This window comes from Pyrgilauda ruficollis, unplaced genomic scaffold, assembly GCF_017590135.1.
Source record: "Pyrgilauda ruficollis isolate IOZ18807 unplaced genomic scaffold, ASM1759013v1 scaffold25, whole genome shotgun sequence".
Classification (NCBI taxonomy): Eukaryota; Metazoa; Chordata; class Aves; order Passeriformes; family Passeridae; genus Pyrgilauda; species Pyrgilauda ruficollis.
The window spans coordinates 15,355,312-15,383,162 of NW_024523822.1; the positions used below are offsets into that span (position 1 = coordinate 15,355,312).

Genomic DNA, 27,851 nt, shown 5'->3' on the forward strand with positions numbered 1-27,851 from the left:
GGTTTTACAATGACACATTTAAAAAATCTCAAGGAAAATTTTTAGAAGGAATGTTTCTGTTGGGGAGGAGGGAGAGCACTATTTACATGCCCATTTTTCAGATAAATTATGTTTAAAATAAAATCTAGCCTGAAACATCAGAATACTAGTAAGCATGGTGTGCCAAAAACATATATTACCATCTGACAGCACCTCAAACAGACTCTAGTCATTAACTTCATATGTGTCCTGAAGTGATAATATTTTGTATAAACAGCTCGCTTTGCTTAAGAAAATAATCTTGTTTTCTTGATTACATTTGAAGCAAACATCTTTCCTAGTATGCAGACAGATCACCTTCCAGAATATCTACAGAGCACACTAAGTTTTAGTAGTATGTACTTGATATGTGGTTTTTGTGAAATACTGTCTACCATGATGGAATAGACAATGATAAAGTACTCCTAGCAATTTTTAAAAAGCATACAAAGCATGTTCCTCTGACAAAAAGGGAACAGTCTGATATGGTTTGGCCCTCCACATGAAGATCTGCCTAAAGCTCAAGTAATTATACATTTCATATCCAGTTCCTTCATTTTTAGAAAAGGAAAGCCACGGTTTCATATGTAGAGGATTAGTCCATGAAAGTTCAGGGAAAGGAAAAGCTTCAAAATCTTTTTTGAACAGAAGACATAAACAGAAAGTAGAAATTACAATTAAAAAAGAAAACACCACATGTTCTAGAACAGATGCCCACATTTTCATTTTGTAGCGTTATCAGATTAGGTGGCACAAGGCAAAGATTACTATCCTCTTTTCATACAAAACACAGCTTATTACCAATTTATGGTGAAATACATTTTTTGCTGTCAGATGTTCAGCAATTGTGTGTCTGGGAGCCACAGAAAAGCCTACATGAAACATCATATCTGCATTTCTGGCATGACTAAGGGAACATATATTAGGTTTCCATATGGAAGTTCTCTCTTAGGTTAACAGCAGGAGTTATTTTAAAAAATTACACATTTCCCTCAGTGTCAAAAACTTGCAGGCCTCAGGGTCTCTTGTGGAGGTAAAATAATCACTTAGCAGACAGTTCATCAAATTTCTCAAATGCTGTTTTTTATGCATTGAATCAAATCCTTTGATTTTTACAATGCAGAAAATAAATTTATCCATTTTAGCCTTACCTGTAGAGAAAGAGACTATACTTAAAAAACAACACCCTGCCTTTTAACTTCTACTTCCCATCACCACTTCACTCCCTGTAACACAGAATTACAACTCCCACTACAGTAAATACGCTGTTTCTTCATGTATAAATGCTCTTCTCTCTCCTTCCACTCTCAGCCAATTGAATGCCCATATTTCTTTCCATTGTCCCTGCTTCTTAAGCTTTGCCTGTTTACTTATGCAACTCTCACTGAGTAAATACAAAACTAGTAAATTACCATCCTGTAATCATAAAAGTGGAACACCGTCATCTTCTGCATTTCTCACCGATAAGTTTTTTGCCAATCCTTCTTTGCCTATATACCTCTGGGGACTATGGCTAATTCATCTGACTTTTTCTCAAAAAATATGATAAAAACATTCTTTCCCCAGTTAAAACTGTAAGTAATCATTATCTTGCAGTCCATTTACTACTTAAATTTAGTAACCCACTTGGCTTGTTCAAGTCCCAAGGCGTACCTGGCACATCTCTATCCTCAGCAGAATGGACCTATAGTACTATTTCACTGTTATGATATAAATTAATTACTACATAGTGTCCATTACACAGAATCCCATGTCATCCATTACATATATAAAAATTACTTATTATCAACAAATATAAGGACACCTACTTTTACAGAGCAAAGTTTCTTAAATAACAAAAATGTATTCATTTTTAAAATGTAAAATTAATACAATGTAATCTTCAAATCAATATTGACCTACAGTGAGATTACTAGTGTTTTACTCTTCTTGGGAGTAAAGTTTAATTAACTTGTACTAAAAGTAGTCAATTCAATTTAAAAAATAAAAATAAAATCTCTTCCTTCAGGGCTGAATCATTAAATGCTAAAAACTCCATTTCCAGCCCACTGTGAAGGGAAACAGTAAATAGGTGTTTCAAATAGGTCAGCTGGATTATTTTCTGTAAAGACAATAACACTGCATGTAAGAGCAATGTTTTCTTGGGCATTATTATTTTACAAACTCTTTTGTAGAAGAGGCAAATGGAATTAATATATGTTTCAATGAAATACAAAGCTTTTAAAAGAAGTCTCTACATATTTCTGGAGTTTTCTGCATATCTTAAAAATAATTGTGTAAAGCAAGCGGGAGGCCCTGCTACTTAGTAGGATGCCAATTTAAAAGAGGAAACAACATGTTCTTTTGCCAGATTCCAAATCAACTTGATGTCCAGGCCAGGAACAAAGAACCACCATGCTCCGAGATAATAATTTAATAAAATTTGTGGCATCCGAAGTAGCAATCTTTACCTCAGCATGATATTCGCAGGCATCAAATTTAATAAAATGGCCCCAATAAAAGTTAATCAAAAGTGTTTAAATGTATTGGCAATAAAACAAATTTTATGGCAGCAGAGTCAGTTCTCTTCTGTGTGACAAATGAACTGAGTATTGAAAATGGCCGATGCATCAATACCATTTCAACAATGAAAAACGCATGCAAGTCTGGCAGGAGAGAAACTCCATGCAGGAAGAGCAGAGAAATTCATAAAACACCCATAACACCATGCATTTTGTACTACACAGAAGAGAAAAACAACCAAACAGGTTTGCTTTTCTTCAGCATGACCATAAATTTACTCAGGCTACAGCAACAGGTAATGTCTGATCTTTAATTAAACTGTCAAATGCAGAACAAGTACCAAGCACTAGAAAAGTCACCGTCGGAAGGTTTGCAGGTATTCTTACAAGAGACAAATTCTGCTCCACTCTCTACCATGCCAGTTTGAGCAATTACCAGTATGAACCTCTGAAATTTCTAACACACAAATTGTGACCCTAATTAACTTTCTTGGAGTTGGATGATGAATTGGAATGAGTTGGTTAAAGTTATCTGTATGCATATATTAGAGAAATTTGATAGAATCATTTTCACAGCAGAGGAGCTAGAACTAGGTGATCTTTAAGGTCTTTTCCAACCCAGGCCATTCTGTGATTCTAAAATTTTTAAAAACAGCACCAGCAACTGCACTTGGCTCAAAACTTTTTAACTTGTCATTTGAACTTAAAACTGCTAAATTCTTTTCACTGGCAACAAGCAACAGGACAAGAGGAAATGGCCTCAAGCTGTGTCACAGACGGTTCAGGTTTGACATCAAGATGCATTTCTCCACTGAAAGGGTAGTCAGGCACTGGAATAGTCTTCTCAGGAGAGTGGCAGAGTCACCATCATTGGAAGTGTGCAAGGACTGCCTGGACGTGGCACTACAGGCTATGGCGTTCAGTAGAACACTGGATTCAATGATCTTGGAGGTTATTTTCCAACCTTAATGATTTTAAGGTTTCTCCCTGGAAACAATCCATTACCCTTCTCATCACAGCCATCACCTTGTGTCACCTAAAAAGTTTCTGAGATTGTCTTCTGTAACAAAGACAAGCTTTGTACACCTGATTCCAAATATTTCTCTTTAAGAAACTAGTTAAATTATGTTCAGCCCTAGTCACTCTTATTTTAAGGAAGAAATACTGTATGGCCTGCCTAAATGAGATGCAGATCAGAAATAAAAGACAAACCGTAGGTTTGGAGAAAAAAAAAAAAGTAAGTAAAAAAATTTCATCTACCTTGAATATTTCACCTTATGACTTTGCCTTGGAGCATGAGATGCACTGTGGCATATTAAGAAGTAGAAAAAAACCCCTACTTCATCTTGTGAGGCAAAGCAGTTGAAATGAAAGATTAAAACCAATTACCAGTTCTGTCAAGTCCACAGTACTTTAACAGAAAATCCTGTTTACTTTTTTCTTTTTCTTCTATAAGGCTGAGGTCAAAAAATGTGTTCTGCTTACCGAACACATGACTATTATTATATTTTTCCCACTACCTTTGACTCTCCAGTGTCTTAAAACCAAAAGGAAGTTACTACTAATAGTTGGTACATGTAATACGGAAATCATGTTCCATAACGTGGGGAGGTATATATGCAGTGTCCATTTTTATCCTTGTGTACTTTAAATCAGTATATCGTCATAGTTCAAAAAAAATTCTGAAGTACACCTCCACCTTAAGAATTACTACTTTGAGTCACCTTTCTGAAGATAGCTTTTCACATATACTACTACAAAGGATGCAGCCTGTAGCACTGTTTCCCCTAGAACACAAATTTCATTTTCATATACCTCTTTAACCAATTACTTGAGGTATCCTTTCCCGGCACATACTTAACTTCTACGTACTCCTGTTCTCCTAACCAGTATGGACAAGCAGGAATTTTACACTGACATGGTTAAAAAAATTTAAAAAATAGTTCCGGTTATTTTATTCATAACATGAAAAAAAAAAAAAAAGACACATAGGAAAAAACTAATTGGAAGTTTACTTTGGGTAACAGAGAGAATCAATTTTATTTAATGCTCGTAAACTCTAACAGAGACAAAGCCATGCCTTCATGGGAGCATTGTTAGTTACTTTTTAGTTCACCCAGAATTGCCCAACCACCACCAGCAAAATACATATTTAGCTTCAAGTATGGCAACTCAGGCACTACAGGATTACTGGTTTATGATTTCTTTAAGTGACAAAAACAAAAGGGAACACACGAAGGATGTATTTTGATACCTGTATTTTGAGAAGAGTGGGAAGAAAGTCAAGACTTAACTATTTCCATGGTAATACTCTGCTCTTCAGCATTTAAGAGACAATTTGCATTGCTCTAACTCAGTTAAAAGAACTTTATTCCCTTTTTCAACAGCTGTCACCTGTAAGACCACAGTTCAAAGGACCACAGGGAAAAACACAGGGAAGGAACTCACAAAACTGAAGAGCTGGAGGAACAAAAAGAGCTAGAATCAATTACTGCCTTTTGTGTAGGGAAATTAAGTGTTGTGATGCTAGACATTCCAAAATTAGCACGAGACGAACTTCAAATACTTCTGCCACAATTACCCAGGCATCCCAAGGAAGTTACTTCAATTCTTCTATGCATCAGCTTCTTTATCCGTAAACTAGTGATAGTTTTTACCCCACAGAGAGGTTATGAGGCAATTAACTGATCATAAAGCATGCCAAGATCGTCAAATGAAAGGTGCTATGCAAGTGCAGGGTATTAATCTCACACTCCAGGTACAAATCATTCTCTTATCCCACCTCTTACCTAGTGTTGGCAGCTTTACAACCATTAAAACTCTACTACACATGCTGGCTCCATTCCCTGCAGCAGACATCTTAGACACAGTGCACTTTTGTGGTTCAGCTACCTACACTTTCCTACATAAAACAGGGCATTTGGTTCAAGACATCTGCAGCTTCACATAGACTGCCCAAACACCCAGCCTGCAAGCTGGATACAGACTGTTTTTGGCTGCAGTACTATACTACAAGATCCATGAAACTTCTGTCAGCTGCATGTAATGTATGCTGCTAGATACCATCTAATGAGCATAAAAGCTGTAAAATAGAAGCAGCAAAAGGACCACCGGCCACCCTTGCGAATTTAACTTTTAAATGCATATTTTTCAAAACATGCATTGGTTCTATTACCAGTTAGAATGCTTACACTTCATTCATTATAATGTTATTTAAATAATATATTAGATGGAGACTTTCTTCAAAATTAATAACACAATTATTAGTTTTGGAACAGGCAGTAACAAAAACACTGGAAAATTTACACTCAAGATCACTGGTGATACAGATCCAGCAGAGGTAGCCAAAAGGACAGTGCAGCAAAGAGATAGCGCTTTTATCAGCCTGGTCTGCAGGTCAGAAGATCAAGTAGAAAAAAAGGATTTCCAAGCAGGAAGTGCAGGAGAAAAAGAGCAGCAGTGCAAGCAAGGGCAGTTCTGTTCTATGTTAACAGGACAAGCTGGGGGAAGGAAAGAAAAAGATCAAGGCAAGAGACAAGAGAATTATAAATTAAATGTAGCCCTAATGCCATAATCTGGACAGGGAATGGGAGAGACTTTAAAAAAGAGGTGACAGTAAAAATTGATTTATCATAGTGATATTCCATACAAAAAGATGGAATAAGACACCAAACACTTTAGAAAGCTTAAGAAAATAGAGCATTTGCAAGGTTCCAGATAGGACAGAAGAGCAGTTTCAGAGTCTCCATGTGTGGATGACATGATGACAACAAAGCCATTTCAAAGATAGCCTGGGACACTACGAAGGAAATGCAAAACAAACCATAATGATGATCAAAGTTACACAGCACTGGCTAAATCCACTTTAGTCCTGCATTCATTATAGCTTCAAGTTATGATTTACTAGTATAAACAAAGTCTTTTTTTCCCTTCCACAGCTCAGAAGTGCTTTGCAGTTCCCCAAGCCTGAAACCTACATCCCTTTCCATTCTTTTCTTCCAAGTCTCTTTTGAGTAATTTTCCCTTTTCACAGAGCCAACAGCAATACCATTTTATAGATGTTCAGAGTGCTAGACACCTCTCTTCCACAAGAGACAAAAAGAAGCACACATATACCTTTATACTAGTTCTGACAGGAGAAAAGCGTTTTGGGAAGAAAAATATCAACAGGACTTCTAAACAGTTCATACTTTTTAAATTAAAAGACTACTGATGTGTTCAAAAATACCTGATCAAGTATGTTCTTCATGTCATGCTATATTCATTCTTTACCTACATAAAAAAGCAGGGGGTTGGTGGTCTTAAGTTGTAAGAGTTTGAATGTATATATATGAAAAAATGTATTTAGCATTAGTAAATAAATTTTATGAAACTTCTAGTAATTCATCCATGTCTACAATTATTTTATCACTTTTAGCCACAACTTGATAAAATGAGAATGGTGACCTTGTGTTAAGCAAGATATGACAGTAATCTCTGATGATACTGGAAGGTTATTATTTTACCACTTTACAGAATAAGCTGAGTAGGAAGGGACCCACAAGGATCATCCAGTCCAACTCCTAGCCCTGCACAGCACATCACCAAGAGCCCCACCATGTGCCTCAGAGTATTGTTCAAACACTTCTCAAACTCTGTCAGTGATGTCACCACTTCCTGGGGAGCCTGTTCCGGTGCCCCAACACCCTCCGGGTGAACATCTTTTTTCCTGATACCCAACTAAGTCTCCCCTGACACAACTTCAGGCTGTCCTCTCAGGTCCAGTCACTGGTTGCCACAGAGAAGAGATCAGTGTCTGGCCCTCCTCACCTCACGAGGAACTTGTGGACTGAAGAGGTCTTTCAGTCTCCTCCAGGCCAAGTGACCTCATCCACTCCTCATATAGCTTCCCCTCAAGACCCGTCAACACTTTCTTTGCTCTCCTTTGGATGCTCTCTTGTCGTATTGCATTTTATTGAAATGGTATGCTCTGTCTCACCCCTCCGAAATGTACGGTATATTCTAAGCCTGTGGTCCTGCCCTGAACCATCCTGTATCTGTCATGCCATTGGCCCAAGCGCGATTCCGCGCCCACTTCAATCTCCCTCTTAAGCTGTGCTAGTGAAGTCAGTCGCTCTCTTAGCCCTTCCGCTCTTAGCCTTTTCCCCTCTCTTGCCCCTTCCCTCCCCCAGGCTCCCCCTCCTTCCCCCCTTTTCCTTCAGTAACCATGCTGTTCCTGGGGATAGGACCCCCAATAAACTCTCATCTGATCAGCACCCTCAGAAGCCGTGTGGAGTCTCCTTGCCTGCCCGCCGCTGCCAGCCAACTCACAGCCTAGGGGGCCCTCTGGGGACACCCCGGGGTGCCCCTCCTCCAAATGAACCACAACACTCTCTAACAGAGAATATCTTTCTAATATTGTGGCACCCAAAACTGCACACAGGACTTGAGGCCACCCCAGTGCAGAGCAGAGCAGGACAATCCCCTCCCTTGCCCAGTTGGTGATGCTGTCCCTGATGACCCCCAGGACAGGGTTGGCTCTCCTGGCTGCCAGGGCACTGCTGGCTCATGTTCACCTTCCCATCAACCAGGACCCCCAGGTCCCTTTCCACAGCGCAGTTTTCCAGCCTCTTATTCCCCAGTCCTTCCATACATTCATGGATGCCCCATCCCTGGTGCAGAATCTGACACTTTCCCTTACTGAACTTCATATTGTTTGGGATTGCCCAGTCCTCTAATTTGTCAAGGTCTCTCTGCAGGACCTCCCTGCCTCTGAGGGAGTCAACAGCTCCTCCCAGTTTTGTATCATCTGCAAACTTGCTCAGTGTCCCTTGCAGTCCTGTGTCCAAGTAATTTGAGAAGATGTTGAACAGCACAGAGCCCAAGATGAAGCCCTGCAGAGCCCCAGGAGTGACAGGTTGCCAGTCGGACGTCACCTCATTCACTGTAACCTTTTGTGCCTGACCCATCAGCCAGCTGCTCACCCATCCCATGATGTCTTTATCCAGCTGTGAGCTGGACCAGAAGGATTTTGTCCAGAAGGATCCTGAGAGAGACAGGAATGCTGAAGCTTTACTGGAATCCAGAAAGATTACAACAACTGGCTTCCCTTAATCAACTAGGTGAGTTGCCTGACATGAAAGGAAATCAGGTTTGATACCAGGACTTTCCTCCCATGAAGCCATGCTGGATGTGACCTACAACTGCATTGTCTTTCTGGTGTTTTCAATATGTCTCAGAATAATAATTTCCTTGAAATTATTTGCCAGGCACTGAAGTGAGACTGACAGGGCTGTAGTTTCTGGGCTCCTCCTTCTTGCCCTTCTTGAAAACTTGGATAATGTTTGCCAGCTTCCATTTAGTTGGGACCTCTCTGGATTCCCAAGGCAGCTCAAAAATCAAGAGAGGTTCTGCAATGACATCAGCCAGCTCCTTGGGGATCCTTGGATGAATCTACCAGGCACCACAAATTTGTAAGGATACAGCTGGAACAGCAAATCCTGCACAGTTTCAGGGTCACTTAGGAGTTAATCATTCTCTCAGTCATGGTCCCCCAGCTCAGGGCATCCCCTGGAGCCTCCTCTGTATTGAAGAAAGAGGCAAAGAATGCATTAAACACCTCTGCCTTATGTCTGCCCCTGTTTGTGAGGGGACCATCCTCATCCTGTAAAAGGGCAATTTTATTTCTACACTGCCTTTTGCCACTAACAGATTTGAAAAAAATCTTTTTATTGTGCCCCACAGCTTTGCCCAGATTCAACTCCAACTGAGTTTTGGCCACACAAATTCTCTCCTTACGGAAGCAATCAGCATCTCTGTATTCCTCTCAAGTGCTTCCAGTGGGCATGCACCTTCCTTTTTTACCTTATTTCCAAGAGAAGATCCCTGCTTAGCCAAGCTGGCCTTCTGCCTCCCCTGCCTGACTCCCAACATTTGAGAATTGCCTGCTCCTGTGCCCTTAGGAGGTGATGTTTAAAATGTGACCAGCAGTGATGGACCCCAGCATCTGCAAAAACACTTTCCCAGGGGACTTTATTCACTAATTCCATGAGCAGGCTGATGTCTGCTCTCCTCATGTCCAGAGCTGGGGTCTTGCTGGCACTTCCTGTCAATAGAGATTTTAAACTTTAGCAGTTTGTTGTCAATGTGGCCAAGACAGCCACCAATCTCAACTTTGCTCATGAGATCCACTCTGTCGACAAGCAGCAAATCAAGGAGGGAACCTCTCCCCATCAGCCCCCTTAGGACCTCCTCCATAAAGTTGTCATCCAAGTTTTTTAGTAATCTTCTGGTGCAGGTTGTACCAGCTGTGTAATGCTCCCAGTTAATTTCTGGTAAGTTAAAGCCCCCCATAAGGACAAAGGCAGTTGACTTGGAAGTGTCTTTAGTTCCTCAAACAATAAATTCATCAGCATCATCGTCCTGGCTGGGAGGTCTACAGCAGACTCCTACAATGACACCTGCATTATTGCATTATTTGTTTGCCCCTTGATTCTCCCACAGAGACTCTCAATTGTGCCATTGCCAACTGTGAGCACCATACATTCAAACACATCTATTACATACAATGACAACCCCCAGCCTCTTCTGCCCAGCCTGTACCCCGTGAAGAGCCTGTAACCATCCAACAGGGCACTCCAGACACAGGACTCACCCCACCAGGTTTCACTTATACCAGTAATGTCAAATCTCTGGGACTGGGACAAAGCCTGAAGCTCCTCTTGTTTGTTCCTCACATGGCATATATTAGCATAGAAACATTGCAGTAGATTGTACCCAATACCTGGCAAAGCAGATTGGGGGATTCACTAGTACTCCCTCAAGTTTTGGCACATGGTCCCATCACTCATCACTGGCGAGCCTTGTTAGTTCCTTTCTCCCTTCCAAGCTAGTTTAAAGCTCCAAAAATGAGCCCCATTAGCTCCTGTCCTAGAGCTCTTTTTCCCCTATGAGACAGATGCATCCTGTCAGGAGTTAGACTGGCTGTTGTGTATACCATCCTTCAGTCAAAAATCCCAACATTTTTCCACTGACACCAACCTCAGAGCCGCACACTGACCTGATGGATCTCCCTATTCCTACCAATATTATTCCTTGTTACCAGAATGATCAAGGAAATCACTATCCACACACCTGATCCTTCTACCAATCGCCCCAAGGCCCTGAAGTCTCTTTTGACTGCCCTCAGACTTCTGTTATTTTGTCACCACAGCCTGAACAACCAAAGGGGATAGTAATCAGAGAGCTTTATTGACTGGAAAGTTTTTCAGTAATGTTCCTTACCTGAGCCCCTAGGAGAGAGCAGACTTCTCTGTGAGTGGGGTTCAGTCTGCATACGGGGCCCTTTGTACTCCTTAGAAGGGAGTCTCCTATTGCAACTACCCCACTTCTTCTGTTAATAGAGGAGGTCGTGATACAGGGTAGAGGTGGCGCTGCTTTAGGAGGCCCCACTATCCCAGAAAGACCTTCACTCACCTCATCAGTTGTCTGGCTTTCTAGTTTCAGAGCTTCACACCTTTGCAGAAGGTGCCAGTCCTACTTGTCAAATTCCAAGGAGGAACCCTCCTCCTGCTATGTACAGTGACCTGCTTCCAGCCATCATCCTGAACAGACCCTTGACTAACAGTCCTTTGACTAATTACCCTGTAGGGTTCTGAATCTACCTGCTTTTCCTCTACAATGGAGGTTTAAGACTCCCCAGAGTCATGAGACTGTGGTGTGACTGAAAAGAACTGGTCAACCTCTTGCTCCTTTGCTGAAATACTGTGTAGCCTATTCACTTCCTCCTGTAGCTCCTTCACCTGGTGACACAGCCCTTAAACCACAGCACATCTTCTGCAAAGTAACTGTTGGCTCCAGCCTCAGAGAGAGGAATCAGGCACTTCTAGCAACCTGTGACCTGGAGAGCTGCAGTAACAGTAACTATAACTGTTAGCTGTAATCTTCAAAAACACAGAGATAGGCCTTTACCTGAGCCAAAGATCTCTAATATGTCACTAGGAAATAAAACCAAAAAAGTCTACTTGAGCTGAAGGCCCAGAACATCAGCAACACTTTTCCTAAAAACGGCCTATCCAAAAATGTGCTCTTAGAAGTGACAATGACTATTTTAATACAAATTTACAATGAATAAATAATTTTATCAATGCATTTCCATATTTAAAACACACATATTTGGCTGAAAGATTACAGGTATGGTAGAAGTAACTTAATGAGTTAATGGAGACTGGGAATGTACATCAATACTATGCTTTGACACTTGAATATAAAAATTGACCACTAACATTTGCTTTTTTTCACCAATACCTTTTTAAGCTTAAGAAGAGCACCGCATTTGAGACCTGATCCAGACAGAAATAAACCCACTGACAGGAGAGAACTGAAAGTCTCTCAAACACACAGGCTAGGTCCAGATAACCCCAGGCAGTGACATCTGTCCCCATTTAAATGGCACTTCCCAGCTCACACCTGTACAAGCAAGGGCTTGGCTGCAGATCTGGCTGGAGCTGCGGCTGGCGAGAAGCGCGCGAGCAGGGCCCCAGCCCGGGGCGCGCAGCAGCACCAGGTACGCACGGCTGGGCACCAGCAGGAGTGACGGGACCTCAGTCCAGCAAGGCAGTCCAGCATCTCCCGTGGACACGTGTTTAGAGGCTCACTTAAGCTTTGAAAGGGAGTAAAAGCATAGTGGCACAAGGATGAGAACATATGAAGCAAGGAAAAGTGAAATAAGTAGGAAGGTTACAGAGAGAGTACATGCGTCTGAAAACACAGACCTGCTGCCATTTCAACTAAGATTGTAGCACTTCCTTGAATGCAAAACAGTCAGTGGTAAAAGTTATGAAAAATTTTAGCTTAATTATTAAACAGTTGTTCTGAAAGTGAAAATGTGGACTAATGAAACAGTTACTTGCACATATTTATTGAATGTTAATATTCATTAATTAACATTACAATTAACATTACAATTGCTAAAAATATCAAGAAACAAACAGATTTCCCAATAAATAAATAAATAAATAAATAAATATGGAAGCTTCAACTTTTGTATGCAATCTGAAAAGAGAAAAAAGGAAAACCATCAAAATCAGACATTTAAAAATGGGCAGGATTTGCCCTATTTCTCCCAAATGTGCCCTATTTCCTACTAAAATTACCTGTTCTTATTTTATAGAGTAGCCGATCTTAAAAGACATTTGGGCATTACTCCATGTTTACCATGTTCACATCAACTACTTTCCTTTATGTTAAAAAGGAAAAACCTGCAACATATACAACTGAATAAAATGACAAATAATTAAAAGTAAAATATTATTTCTTCTTCATACTGTTCTGACATGCTTAAACTACGTCAGTTGAGATGTTTTCATGCAAAGGTTGGGTTTCCATTTCATAACTGTACATATTTCCAATTAAATCAAACCACCTCCACATCAGCCCCTGCACAAATGTAGACTTCCAAATACAGGAGAGTGTATGGAAAATATTACTTAACTAGTTGATCAAATTACAGTAGTTGAAATGCATCAGTTTCAGTAATTTAAAAGTCTCTCAAATTCAGGATAAATAGGATATCAAAATCATAGGGACAGAGCTAAAAGTCATCTGATAGCCGTTTCCTCCCATTAGGCACTGTTTGTAGCAAACATCTGGCTAACGTATCCTTCACGACCTCCCCAGACTTCCACTCAACGTGCCCTACCGTACCACTACTCTTATGGTGTTTCTCCTCATGACTCACCCTTTATACAAGTTGAACCCGCTGCTTCTTGCAACCACTTGGGACACAGGAAAAAATCTTGGGCAATTTTTCTTTAGAGAGATTTAATCAAATGTCCCTTCACCTTCCCTACACTGAAGAAAGCAAAAGCACACAACAGAATCAATCCCAATTAAAAACTACTGTCACCATTACTATAAAACACTAGCTGTTACACAGCTGCAACAGTAAAAAAGGGGGGAAGGCAGGGGAGAAGGAATTTTCAGCAGCAGATAACTGGGGAAGAAAAGCAGTGTCGTTCGAGGCTCAATAATATGCTCAAGTATCCATGACCAAACCAACACCCAGATGCCACCAAACATAGGTAGCTCTCCTACCTCTGCCAATCAGCTAAGTCTCAAAGAGTTATAACCTCCACAACTTGTATATAGTGATGGCTTTATTTCATAGCTGCAGAACTGTACCAAAATTTTATCATCAGAAAGAATAAAAACAGATCTTTCCCCTATTCCAGTTAAGATGTATTAGCAAGCATGAGCAGGATCAGAGGCTGGACCCAAGTGCTCCTTTTTCCATGTTAAAGTGCCATTTAAATGCAAGAAGAGAAAGCAAAGGGAAATCTTAAGGAGCATGTCTGTGTTGTGCAAAGGGCTGTGCAGGGAACGCAGGCCTGGACCAGGAGTACATTGCAGAGCTGTGCACCAGGCCTACAGCCATGCCTCCCTGTGACACCAGCTCCTAAGGGACACAGCTGCACCAAACCAACACACACATGGCCTTAGTGACGTCTACCCTGATCCCTCCATCCAAGAGGATGACAGTCCCATTCCATGTGAACTCCTCTGTCTGCTGCCAGCAAGCCTGAGTTATTACCACTCTCTCCACGGCATGATGTGTCCCACATCTACTGAAAGTCATCTACTGCTCTTTCAGATTACAGGTCTTGTTTAAACAGGTGCTTTTGTTCCCAGGTTGACACATTGAACTAGCATCTCTCCCATACCAGTTTCCCATTTGAGTACTGTCTTGATTTTTGCAATTCCTCTTTGTATTGTGTCAGATTGAAATCTAAATCACAGTGATGACAAGGAATATTGATGTTGTAAACAGACACCGCTTTAAATAAAGTTGTGATCAAAGTATCCAGTAGCCCAATAAAACCCAGGTGGCTCTAGCTTATCGTATGCCATAGTCATTATTTCAAGTGTCCCATTTAATAGATTTCCAGGTGTCAGCAAAAGGTTTGCGCCAGTTCTTTCATTTCTGGCTCTGTTCATATATCTGGTGCCTTTTGATAAGAAGGTCTAATATTAAAAAAAAAAAAAGTTTAAAAATACTGTTTTTAAAATCAGGCATTTCGCCACAGTTGGCAAAACCACAGAAACCAGTGCGTCTTTGTATTATTCACCATCTACATAAAGCGTAGCTAATTACAGAGGAATACCAAATGACTCATGTTTGCCATAGTTTTCTGTGGGCTAATATGTTTATCCAAAAAAGTCCAAAAAATTTAAAAATTTAATGTCAACTTTAAGAGATTTAATCTGAAAGTTTCACATAAAAACACAGTCAAAATTTTTAACTACTTATGGAAGTCATTACCTTTAAAATTGATGTAAGCCCTGACAGCAAGCAGACAAAGAGAAAAAAAAGCTGATTTGACATTTATTCTTCATTTAACTTTGTGCATTATGTATCCGAATACATCAATTAATTTTTCACTTGAAACATCATTACAAGAAAAATGCCTAGGAGATGTGGTCAAGTATCATACAATGGAACACCGTGAATAGCAGGAACCTTTTTCAAATGTCATTTTAAAAAGTAAAACCAAGAGCTCAAATTTCTACATTTGAGGATAGAGGGAAGTTTTGTTTTTAATTCTACACCATTGCATCAAAGTAGAATTTTACAAGGCGCTTCCTCATCCCTCACCCTGTCATTCATCATTTCAAGTAGCGTCTTGCTTCCTCTCCAAGCACATGTTATTTTCTGACCCACTATTTCAATTTCTTTTCAAACAAAAGAGACAAAATTTTTGCATGGAAATAAGGTTTAGGGGTCTAATCTTCCTAAAATGCTATGGTATTTTGCCTTACAAACTCCCACTTGCCTTTCGCTTATAACTGAAATTTCAGTTTCCAAATTAGCCAGGTAGAGATGCCAACAATATTCCACTGAAAGCCATTAAGAACTGGACACCTAAACTCCTGTGCTGTTTCTAAAATGTTTGAGCAAGTATGTGTTTGTATAATGTTCAGGACACCCAGAGCCAGCTGACGCCTCTGGGCATGAGCACAGTAAAGCATAAATCAGGTCACGCTTCCTAGTTTGAGAGCTACACAGCTTTCAGGGTGGAAGCACTAACCTCATTCCAATTTACATCTAAACATTTCTTACTCCCACTCCTTATTCCATCTCCTCAGCATTCCTCATATCTTCAACACTTGGTGCCTATTGGAAACCATCACTGCCTCCAAGTCCAGTAAACTGACCAATCCTAAACCCATCCTCAACTGTCCTTTCCTCTAGTCTTCCATCAGTAACATGTCACCAAAAGAATTTGACACTGAAATTATCTAAAAAGAAAGCACATGGCAGAATGAAACTATATATAAAAAATACATAAATAAATAAATATAGACATATATATATATATGCTTGCAGGCAGACATTTCATTAACACCTTTTTGGTTTTGCAATTATTTTTTCTATTTCTGAGGAGAATTGTCATATTTGGTCTAGTTCCTGAACAGCTGGTGTTGCACTCTTGTTTCTGTTACATATGATGGGAAGTATGGAACTAGACAGCAACATATCAAGTCTAGAAAATCATTCTCAGTAGAACTGAAAAAAAAAAATCCTGCCCTTGTATCTTTAGTTACCCCTTGGAGGAGTGAGGACAATGTTTCTCAGCTACAAGAACCACTAAGCTCAGGAGAGGAAGACCTTCAGAATTTCCTGAGTATACAAAGACCTCCATTTTTACAAGTGCCTGCTGTTCCACTGTGTGAGAAAGTCTTTCAGGCTCAGTGTGTACCAGGAGTGGCACCCAGTGTCCAAACTGAATCCTTACAACAGCGTCTTCAGTTCCCTTCTCAGTCTCTCCTTGTTCATTTCTCCCAGGCTACAGTTACAGAAAATCAGCAGTTCTCTGCTTAAACTGTACATATACTCTAAGCAAAGTAGTTTACACACACTTTTTGCCAAACTGTTTAAATCAACTGTGCACAGATTAAAGAAATTTTCAACTATTCAATGTGGACAACAACTATTAAATCCCGTAAAATACTTCAATTAAGCCAGAGAGATACAGATTTAAACTCTGAATGAAATCAACATTTGTGTAGACTATGGTCTTTTAACTATACTCAACAACTGACTTCACGGTCCCAGGCTGATTTATTCTCCATCATTGGCACTGCTTCAGTAGTCCAAACCACTCTTCCTAAACACGTTTTGTTAGAACAGAAGTAAAAATCACTAAAAGAATTGGAAAAAAAAACCCCAAAACAACAAAGCACCAACAACAATTTTCATGTTTTGCAGCTATGCAGGATTTTACAGATCATCTACGGTGCCTGGCTAAAACAACTGAGTAAAATGAGAGCAACAAATCTAAAAATAAAATTGTTTTGTTCTTCCCAAAACTGATCAGAGGGATAACAATTTTAAACAAGACTCAACACTGAGAGTAAGTTATAAAGAAAGCTTCCCCCAAATTGCTGCAAAAGCTACAACTTCTAGCTTTTTTTTCTTTCACTACTACAGAGTAGCAGAAAACAGATCAAGATAAAACACTTAATTATTATAACAATTCTACTAAAACATTAAACAGCTATTATTCTATCTGTAGGTAAGAGCACAGCATGGAACAATGGAGCAATACAAATTGGTAAAAAGGAAAAGAAAAAAAAATAGGAAAAGGGAAAAAAACTATTTCCACCTACATGTGAAAGTCAAATTGCAAACACCCCTTTGAGTAGTTTTTCCAAACTTTACCTGGTCAGTTTTCCTGTTTCACTAATATCAAAACCTAACCCCCACCACAACATCTCTCCCCTCAAACAATGAAGCCCAGCGCTATTTGCTTCACGTGTGCAAGCTGCAAGAACATTACATGCACCTCTTTGGGAGTCAAATGCCTTGCAGCTAAGTGAAATTCTGAGTTGATTAAAACCTAAAAGATTAGATCTCAGCTCTACTGCAAATATCTCTAAAGAAGCTTTTGTTTCTCAACCAAAGACACAAAACTGGCACAATTTAACAGTTTATCGAGAACTTCAAAATCATGATGTTGAGTCTGCAGTTCCTCCTTTAGCCCTCTGACTTCTCTGCTGCATAAAAGAACACTACAAAATCTGCAACACACCCCACACAGATCAGGTTTTATATAAATATATATATATATATATGTATATATATATATACACACACACACAGACACTGAACAGCATGCTCAAATTCTTGAATTATTTCCCCGGTAAGATTTATTTTGTTTCAACGAGACTTCTACTTGCAAAAACACGCACACATTGCACAGCAAACACATCTCTTGTTAGGTGCCTAATATGGCCAGGGAAACCATTTTGATTATTCTGTGCCCGCTTATGCATTGTCCTACAAAACAATAAGATAGAACAGCAAGAAACTAGCAATTAAGAGAGGCTAAATGCACATCGGGAATCACTAAAATCCATGCTAGCCAAGTCAGGAACAATATAACTGATGAATAGGCCATATTATATTAGGATTGTTAGCAAGTGTTAGAAAATTATCCTTAGCAGATGTCCCTTATGACCTATATCACACAAAGCATATGCCTGACTTGTTTTCTAAAAAAGTTTTAAGAAATCTTTCCATTTTTATTTCTGACTAGAACTCCACATGTCTGCATGTTTGCTATAAATATGTAGAAGATTTATCACACTAAACTTACAAAAAACACGTATTTTACCGTAAACAACCTATTTTCATGTATAGTTTTCTACTGCATGAATTTACGCTGTACTGAAGCATGTAATCCAATAAAAGAAATCAAACTGTGTATTCAGCACAGTGAAACAAAAGACAAGCTGCATACTACAAGCTACATACTACTGCTACAACTTATCGACTGACACACCACAAACCAAAACAGAGTGAATTTCTTCAGTCAGATGGGTGAGAGCCTTATCTGCAATAAAAACATTTTGTGAATGCAGTCAATAAGGAATTATATAAATTTAAGTTACTATCCACTGTTACATGTGCAACTATGCACACCCTGCTCATCCTCACTAGAGCTTTAAAGCTGTTTTTACTTTCTTAAATTTTACTGATATTAGGATTCTATACACTGCATTACCTTCAAACTACAAAGATAAGCAAGATTTGCTCAGTTTGAGCTTTCTCAGTTTCTCCATATATTTTTGACTGCACCACTGGATTTCACAATACATATTAATCATAAATAACTAATGCTAAAATAAAGATACAAACATAAACTCTACTAAGGATTTTTTTTCTTTTCTATAAAAGACTAGTATTTTTAGAACCCCTTTAAAATTCTATACTTTTTTATGAAAAAAAATTCTTATATCTTTTTAACTCCACTGCTGTAGTGGGTTTCCTGCCAGGAGAACGGATTTTGAGTCTGTTCCTCAACTATTTAATTTCAAATTCAGTCCTGAACCTTGGGCCAGCTTCTTGTCTCTGCCCTTCCATCAAAAAAATAAATGTCAACACTATGAATAGAAGAGGTGTAACTTAGGATTCATGTGTACTGTACCTTGAGTATGGAACATTTTCTTAGAGAATAATGCTACATAATTTGTTCACATTATGCAGTTGATAAGTCCATAAAACATTACTGAACAAAAAATAAGAATTAAAATTATTTTTCATAATTTACTGCTACTATTTCTTTCAATCAGTTTCTATTACCTCTCACACAGATGTATTGATTTGAACTGCTTTTCAATAGAACTATAGGCATTTCCTTAATTTTAGCTCAGAAAAAAAAAACCAGGGGATCTGCTCATTTTGCTGTGCTTTCCTTCAGCTCCCTCAAGTTTATTACAGCTTTCTTTGGGAAAGGAAATGGCTAAATACTTGCATTAGCAAAAAAGGAAAGGAGGGGGAATGGAAAGAGGTAATAAGAAGGTGTTGAAAGAACTCTCTCTTCCTCTTGGTCCAGTCCCACTGGGAAAAGAACAGATGAGTGCAGAGTCCAAATGTACGGCCAAGGCTGAGGGGAACCACAAGGGCCACAAACAATTGGTCCCTTAAGAAAGGACATGCAAAAAGCACAGAGAGTGAGATCCAGGCAGTCCTACTGAAACGGCCACTCCTGTACCACATTGTCCAAGACCAAGAAATAATCATCAAGGATGAAGAAGATGAAAGTTTTTAGCAGAACTGACAATATTGTCTTCACAACATTGCCCTTTCTTCTGGATGAAGCTTTAGTTCCTCCAAACACAGAGACAGACACAAGAGCAGATATTAAGTATGTGTGTATATATATAGATACATATACACACATACACTTTCATTATTTAATTGGTTATCTGTTTCTGTGCTGTTTTATGTCTTTAGTCAATGCTGAGCTGATTATATTTAGCACCAAAAAAAATTAAATTCAGAATAGCTCATTTGTAATATTTTACCAAAACTGAAGGTAAAAGAAACTGGGCTTTCATATTGCTGACCATACAAAAATTAATGAGTTTCTGCAAGTCTTACAAAATTATATGAAATATCCATATAACAAACTAAATTATCGTATATTGCGATTAAAAATAAAGAATACAGCTAAGATAGAACACAAGCTATGAAGTAAAAGCTCCTGGCTTCAAGATGAAATGTTCCATACAATGAAATGCTTAAATGCATAGCTGAGTTGGATACAATCTCCCAGCTCATTTTAATGCTGCTAAAAAGTTATATACATCTAACTACCTATCTCTTACAACAGATGCTTTTCTAATTTCATTTTCAGGCTAAGTAAGTGAATATTCTTAAACACAATTTTCAGTAAAGTACAGCATGGGAGTTTATTAAGTATGATAATAATATCCCTGCAATTGCAAATTACGGAGAAAAAAAAATCAAGACAACAGAATTTAGGCTAGGTTTTTCTGTTTAAAATAGCTCAAGGAAAAATGCCATTAAATATGTTTTCTTTATAAAAAATCTAAGGGCTAGTAGAACATTTTGCATTTTAAATCAAATTGCACTTATTTTGCAGCAAAATTTCAATGGAAACTGATTTAAATAAAACTTTAATATGCATGGTACTTTAAAGAGCAAAATTATTTCTCTTTTTTGATATAAAATTAGATGTTGAACGAAAGGATCAACCCACCACTTTAAAGTATTGTCCCTACAGTAAAAATCAACTCGAAAATCCAGAAAAACAGTAAACAAAACATTTCAGGCAGTTTTGCAATACTGTCAGAAGAGGAATAGTTGATATGCAATTTTTAAGTCTGCACGGTCCAGTAGTGTAAATCCCTTTAGATAAGCCCAGGAGTTCCATCACAATTGCTGCCTCCTCTTTCTTAGTTACGCGTGGTAGAATTGGGAATCAAAGAATCAAACCCGCAGAACCAGCAAGCTCCCGTCCTGCTTTTAGGATACACACACGGAAGTCTGAATCAAATTCTCCCCATCTGCACTGAGCCTTAGAGCACACAGCACATTTAGGATGATTTAAGAACCGAAAAAACGCTGAGTTAGGATAGTCAATGCACTTTCTAACATATTTTCTGAGTTCGTTTGCGTAAAAGATTACAGGCACCGTATCAGATGAAGGCACCGCGTACCCCTGCGCTGCCGCACGCCCGGGACACCCGGCCGGGAGGGCGGCGCGGGCTGGGCCGTGCGCTGGCCACGGGCGCCCTCTGACGGCGGCTCCGCGCCTCAGGGGGGACACACGGCCACGGCCACGGGGGGGACACACGGCCACGGGGGGGACACACGGCCACGGCCACGGGCGGGGACACACGGCCACGGCCACGGGCGGGGACACACGGCCACGGGGTGGGGGGGGTGGGAACACGACCACGGGATGGGGGACGACACACGGCCACGGGGCGGGGGGGACACGAGGGGCCACGGGACACCCGGGGGGGACACCCGGACAATTCACTTGCCTGGGGCACGACAAGTAAAAGCACTGCTTCCTAGCACTTGTGATCACAAAACCATCCCCCGGCATACACTGCCGCCGCTGACAGAGACAGGTACACGCATCACACACCCAAGGCACGCTTCAGCCCGCACCCGGTAAAGCAGCCTTTTAGTGGGATTTCTTCTTTCTTACCCATTGAAGACAAAAACCTCCAGTCATTACAGGTAAGTCTGCACAGTATGAAAACTCGGGCAAAACATTTAACAGGCTGCATGCCTGCTACTCCACTGAACCATCACAATTACACAAACCATGTCAATATTAGCTTCCTTTCAGGAAACAAATCAAGGGATTTCACTAGGGACAAGTAAAGTACAAAATAATTCAGGTGTGATTAGCAGTTTTATTAAAGAACCTTGAATATGTGATACATCTTATTAGATGACAATTAATTTTGTCCATTATTATACTGCAATATCAGTTCTGGCAAACCACAAAAAAAATATCAAAGATCAGATTACATTATTTTGAGTATTTAACAACTGACCATCCACCCTTTGTCATAATAATCTGAATTCCTTATATAAATTAAACCTTATTGAGCCTATGGACTATTTCACACATTCATTATAACCAAATGATAAAGAAAGAAACAAAAACAAACAAAAAAGCTTAAAATTCTATTCCTTTTTTTGCATAGAGAATGAAGTGTAACTTCATAAATGCATGGACAAAACTGACGGGCTTTCACGAGCACTCAGTAATTGAAAAGTCAACATTTACACAGCATGGCTTCCTTCCTAAATTACAAGCCTTACAAAAAACACAGATGAGGAATTTACATAAACGGACTACAACTGGAACCGGAACCAAGGCTGTGATTAAGGAGCTTTTGGGTTATATGTTCCTGTCCTTAATGAAATAAAACTCAAATGTCATATAACCTGATTTCTTCATTTCATAAACATTCCATTTTCTTAAAGTAAACAACAACAGATATGAGCTACAACTGTTATATCTAAAGAGAATAAACCTATACAAACAAAAAAAAAAAAAAAGAGAAGAAAAAAACAGCTAAAATTGTATCTGCCTATTCAGAACATTGTTACAGTCACTGCATGTTCAAGGTCTGCCACACAATACAAGAGACATACAAAATGATAAATACAATGATAAAACCTTTGATTTAAAGTGGGAATAAAACTAGAAAAACTGACTAAATCTAACCTGGACAGAAGCCTTTAGAGAAAGCAGATGAACCAACACTGCTGGTGGAGAGCAGTGATTTAATGACACCAGGACTTCTACAGCAATACTAGCAAAATAAACCAACCCTCACAGAGTCCATTTGGACCCTATTGCAACAAGGCTTATGAAAGGTCTAGAAAATATTAACGGAACAGCTGATGGAGCTGTGTTTGTTCAGTCTTGAGTAGAGGAGGCTCAAGAGGGACCTCATTGCTCTCTACAACCATCTGAAAGAAGGGTGTAGTGAGGTGGGGGCCAGTCTATTCTGCTGTGCCTGCAGTGAAGACCAGAGGAAATGGCCTTAAACTGAGACAGGGGAGATGCAGATTCAGTATTAGAATTCTTTTTCCCAGTGTTAGGGTAGTCAGGCACTGGAATAGGTTGCCCAGGGAGGTGGCAGATTCACGAGCCCTGGATGTGTTGAAGAGGTATCTGGATCTGGTCCTGGGTGATGTGGTTCAGGGGTTACAGTGACAGTACTGGGTAACAGCTGGACTTGATAATCCTCTTTTCTTCCATCCCTGATAATTCTGTGATTCTTCTACCTGAAGCCCTCTGCCTCTGCAAGGGCCACATGTCACAGGTGAGTGAACGGAGCAGGTAAGGTTCAGCAGCTCAAACTGCTGCAGCCCCTGGCCAAGTAAAACCCTGAATAAGCACTATTCATGAGCTTTTGTCTCATGAAACTGCACCTATTTGAGGCTAAAAAAATGGGGGTTGTGGAAATGTTGCACTCTGTTACTCCTAGTTGTTACTGAATGATTACACAACTAAATACAACCTAAAGCACAGAAAACCACAGGTAATTGAATCTTTAATCATCCAGCTAACTTCTAACCTGAAAACCAAAATTAATCTTCTTAAGTAACAAAGTAAAAACCATGTTGGGGGATAGGGGGAGAAGGCATCAGCTTTCCTTCTGGAGCATTTCAGAGGGAATCTAATAAAAAGAAGAAAAAGTTACAACCACATAGAACTTATTTTGATGTATAATTATATAACTGTCTCAAAGTTCCGATTGGCATATTTACTACAGGACTCAGTTTATTAGCTCAGCTTTGTAACTAAGTTACTAAAATACAGGGGACTGAAATAAATCTGTTTCAAAACAATGTCTCACAACATCTGTAATGAGTGACAAGAGGTATGCTTCATTTCAACTGTTGTATTTCTAAGAAGAGAATATGAATTTCCTTTAAATTGGGAGAAAAGCTACTCAGTGAAAAGGACCGAAGATCAAGTCAATAAAGTGCAAGGGGATTGAACTTAACATTTGCTTAGAAATATACAGACATGAAAAGTACATCTATTCATTAGGAAGAACATAGAGAAAATAAGGTTTTTAGTAAACCTTAACTGAAAAACAGCAAAACTATGCTCAGACAAAGGTTTGGAAGTGCCCTAAAGTGAAAGCACTTCTCAGAAAACTACACTCAGTAAGACAAGCTGGAATACTACAACTTTTCACAGAAGTCCTAAGCCAAAATCCTTACAGCCGAAATCTGATCTTCCCTAAACTAGAGCTGAATCTGTGGGGTGGAGGATGTGGGGAAGGGGAGACGGGGCACAGGAATAGGGGTTGTATGTGTAAATCACTGAAAGTATCTTTATGAAATTTAAGATCAGTGCTTTGAAAAATAAAGTCAAAGCCTATGAGGATTTAAGTGCACCAGCAAAAAGGAAACACAGTTATGTGAAAAGTAAATGCCTAACCAAAAGCCCAAAGTGCAGCCCTAAAATATTGAACATTCACACTGAAGCATCTTTTGCTGAGGACTCAACAACAATTCTGCAATTTTCCTCTATTAGCTCACATATCTTCAACTAAACTTCACCTACAGATTTCTAACAGAGAGCTGGGTTGAACCCTCTCACCCCCACTAAAAATCTCATGCTGTAGCAGACCAGCCTAAGTGTTTAAGACTTCCCTGACAGGAAATCTTACCAAAAAAATTGCACTTTGTAAAAAGAATCATAGGAAGACAACACTTCAGGAGAAACTTTCTATGATGAAAAACACCTGCGGATTCATACGCAGTGGACAGCCCGCCCACATTTGAAATAAGAATTACCTGAATCTAAAAAACCTCTCCCTGCTTTCTGTAGTTTCAGAAATAGTCCAATTCAAATGGCATTAAAAAAATGTTCTTGCACTAAAAGAACAAGTTCAGATAAGGGTTTTTTTAAAAAAATTAATTTCTGAAGGAATTCTGTAACAGCAAATAGTCAAAATTTGATATTATCTCAGATAATATTATTAGAAGCAAGAGACAAAATGGCACCATAACAAAAGCATAACTAAGCATATCTGAAGAAATGGTTGTTGTAAGCAAGTTTAAATACATCTTTATCAAACTGATTCTTAAATGTCATGCATACCTATTTCAAGTTCAATTTAAGGATATTTTCTTAGCACCCTCAAAAATGTGTTTTGTATTAGGTTTGCACAGCTTAAAAGAGGAAAGCATTCACGTAAACGTGTCTTGCCAATTACCCAACAGTTTATTTGCTTAAATGTCACCCTCCTGTACAAAAGCTCAAATTCTCTTAACAACAATCACCTCGAGACCACTAAGGCCTACACTAAGGCAGAAGATGATGCAACATCATCCTGACAAAAGAGCACTACATTAAGTATTATTCTGTGTGATACCAGTGCTGAAGTGCCAAGACCTTTGTATTTTCCCTCCATATCTGTGGGCCTGAATTTGTGCAAATATATAAAGCCAGGTAGGGCACTGAAGTAACACACAAGTCATAGGGGGAAGGAGGCGTCTTGTTTTCTTTGGTTTTTAGCATCCTGAATTTTAATATTCTGGCACATAACAAGAGATTTCTCTACATGAATTATCTGCATCTAGAAGAAAAAGAATCTTTTGAAAATCTGGCAGGATGCTTGCATAGGGAAACACAGCTTCAGGGAAAACAAACAGGGGGCATTTATAAAACATTGTTTTTCACATTGGCAAGACAGAAGACAACTCTGAGGAGCCTAAAAAACCCAAAGGCTCAAGCTAGCAACTTCAACAGCCATTTTGTTTAGGTTTTCATCTTCTCTAGGCTCTACTACGTAAATTAAAGAGCTCAACAGACCCCTACTACAGGGAATGCAGAATGAACACAAGCACTTTGCATTTCCTAAGTGGTTCAGTCTATTTAACTGTATTTCACTGAGAAGAATACAGAGGTAACATCTCTAGTACAGGCTAGGGAAGATGGAAACTAATGGGAAATTCTCCTGAATTAGCTTACAGGGTTTAGCACAGCCAAGCTCCCCAGCCTGGCTGCAGATTCCCCACCACTGCCAGAGGTACCATCAGCCTTACTGCCACAGGCTCACTTCCCACTCTGGCCAGTTTGCTCTGCTTTCTGTGCCCACAGCATGGGAACAGAAAGCTGAAAAGCTAAGGGGTCCAGGTGAGGGAAGCTTTGCCTTTGGACCTTACATAATGTCAGGATTATTGCCCTAAAAAAGGAAAGACTTGTACCAAAAAACCTCTTTCCTGGAAGGAAGTTTTTTCCAAACACGAAGAGTTGAACCCTGCATACCAGATCACAGGCTTAGAGCTCAGCATGGGAGCCATCCTATGGTGAGCTGAATCCATCTCTGACATTGAGAAATTCGTTTCAATACTTGCTCTCCTATCAGCTACATGGAAATAATTCAGCCATTTTCTACAGAAAAACAATGAAGCATGGGGTCCAATTAAGAATTTAGATTACTTCAATCATTTGAAGAGCTCCAGAAGAGATCTTTAAAATATTTTTTAGGCATTAGTAAAATATAGTTCTGACTCAAGTGTTATTGTAGGACAATTAAGATTCCTTTTTGTTTTGCATTCTTATTTTCTTTGACCTAACTGTATAATCGCACAAAGGAAGCAATAAACAGTGACAAAACCTTACCAAGTTGGAAAGAATTCTTAAAATTATCGCTGCTATAAAAGCAGAGTCCAAGATTCTTTTGTTGTAAGATAAAATATTAATTCAATAATACCTAATCTCATTATAAGCACGAAAAAGCAGTTTATACTTACAGATTAAGTGATCTTGCTCAACCCGAATTATCAAAACAGAAGCAACTGCAACTACTTTGACTATACTGCCTCTTTAGCTACTCTTGAAGTTAAACTGACTCTATATGCCCTAATAAAGTTTTTCTACTAGTATCATTAAATACACACATGCATACTTATAATATCAAGATTAGAACTGTAAGCCTTTTAAGTTTGCTTTATAAATCTGATGTCATTCTGTGCCAAGCCAATCATACTAACTTACAGTGTGACTAACAAAACATCACTAGGACCAGCAAAAACCACCAAGACAAACTGAAACCACCCATGCTACATTCTAGCTCACTTAGAAAGCAAAATGATCACCCAGACTTCAAGTTAGCCAAAGCCTGTCAAAACTTACAAAGCTCTGCTCTCCAGGTTTCCAATGAGTACTTAACACATACAATTAAACCCACAGAGAGGCAATCTATGTGCCGAGCTACATCCAGATGTGTATGTATGCACACAAGTACACACAGCCATTTCCATAAAAAGCTTTAAAGTGACTATGAATTACAGACAGGAAACTAATGTAACTTCCTGTGTGGAGTCTCATCCTAAAATAAATGTCCATATCATACAGTATTCATTCCCTATAACTTCCCTTATACAGACTTTAAGTTGGATATTCAGCACAGCACTCCAATTAACCTACTGACACCTCAACCACAGTAAAAAATCTGAGTACATACAAGCTTCTGCTCACTGTGAGGGAAAAAAGGCCTTTATAGCCCATACAGATCGTTTTTTTAGTCTAAGTTTTACAAAACTCTAAGTATTACCTTCATCAAAGTCTGCATCATCTTCCGTATGTTGAGGGAAAGGGAAGCAATTCGTGATTTCCAGTCTGTCATCCACCACAAGACCCAGCAGCACGCCTTGGACCACTTCATTCCCCTGTCCTTCTTCTTGGTAATGTTTAATGATCTTTAACACAACCTAGAATATAAAACAATAAAATCATAACATGCAATGCATTATTTTTGTCCTCAAACTATGTATATGGAATTTTAAATTTGTTGCATGGTTTAGAGCTGCAAACCAAGTGAGCTTAAGCACCATCAATTTTAATACAGTTTGAGGAACAGCCAGCCATACTAATATTACAGGGAAAAAACAAGACCATTAAATAAACCATCAAAATGCAGTTCTAAACCAATTTTCTGAAACACCATTCTAAAATGAAATATTGATCCTTTTTACTTTAGCTTGTT

At 39.2% G+C, this 27,851-nt stretch overlaps 1 protein-coding gene across 1 annotated transcript in view; it reads right to left on the reverse strand.

The window, feature by feature from the left end:
- The window catches only part of EIF3H (eukaryotic translation initiation factor 3 subunit H), an 87,528-nt gene that overhangs the window by 41,692 nt on the left and 17,985 nt on the right, over positions 1–27,851 (reverse strand). The window contains exon 2 of the mRNA XM_041470878.1: positions 27,420–27,576. Coding sequence (XP_041326812.1) covers positions 27,420–27,576 — 157 coding nt within the window. The remainder of the gene's footprint in view (positions 1–27,419; positions 27,577–27,851) is intronic.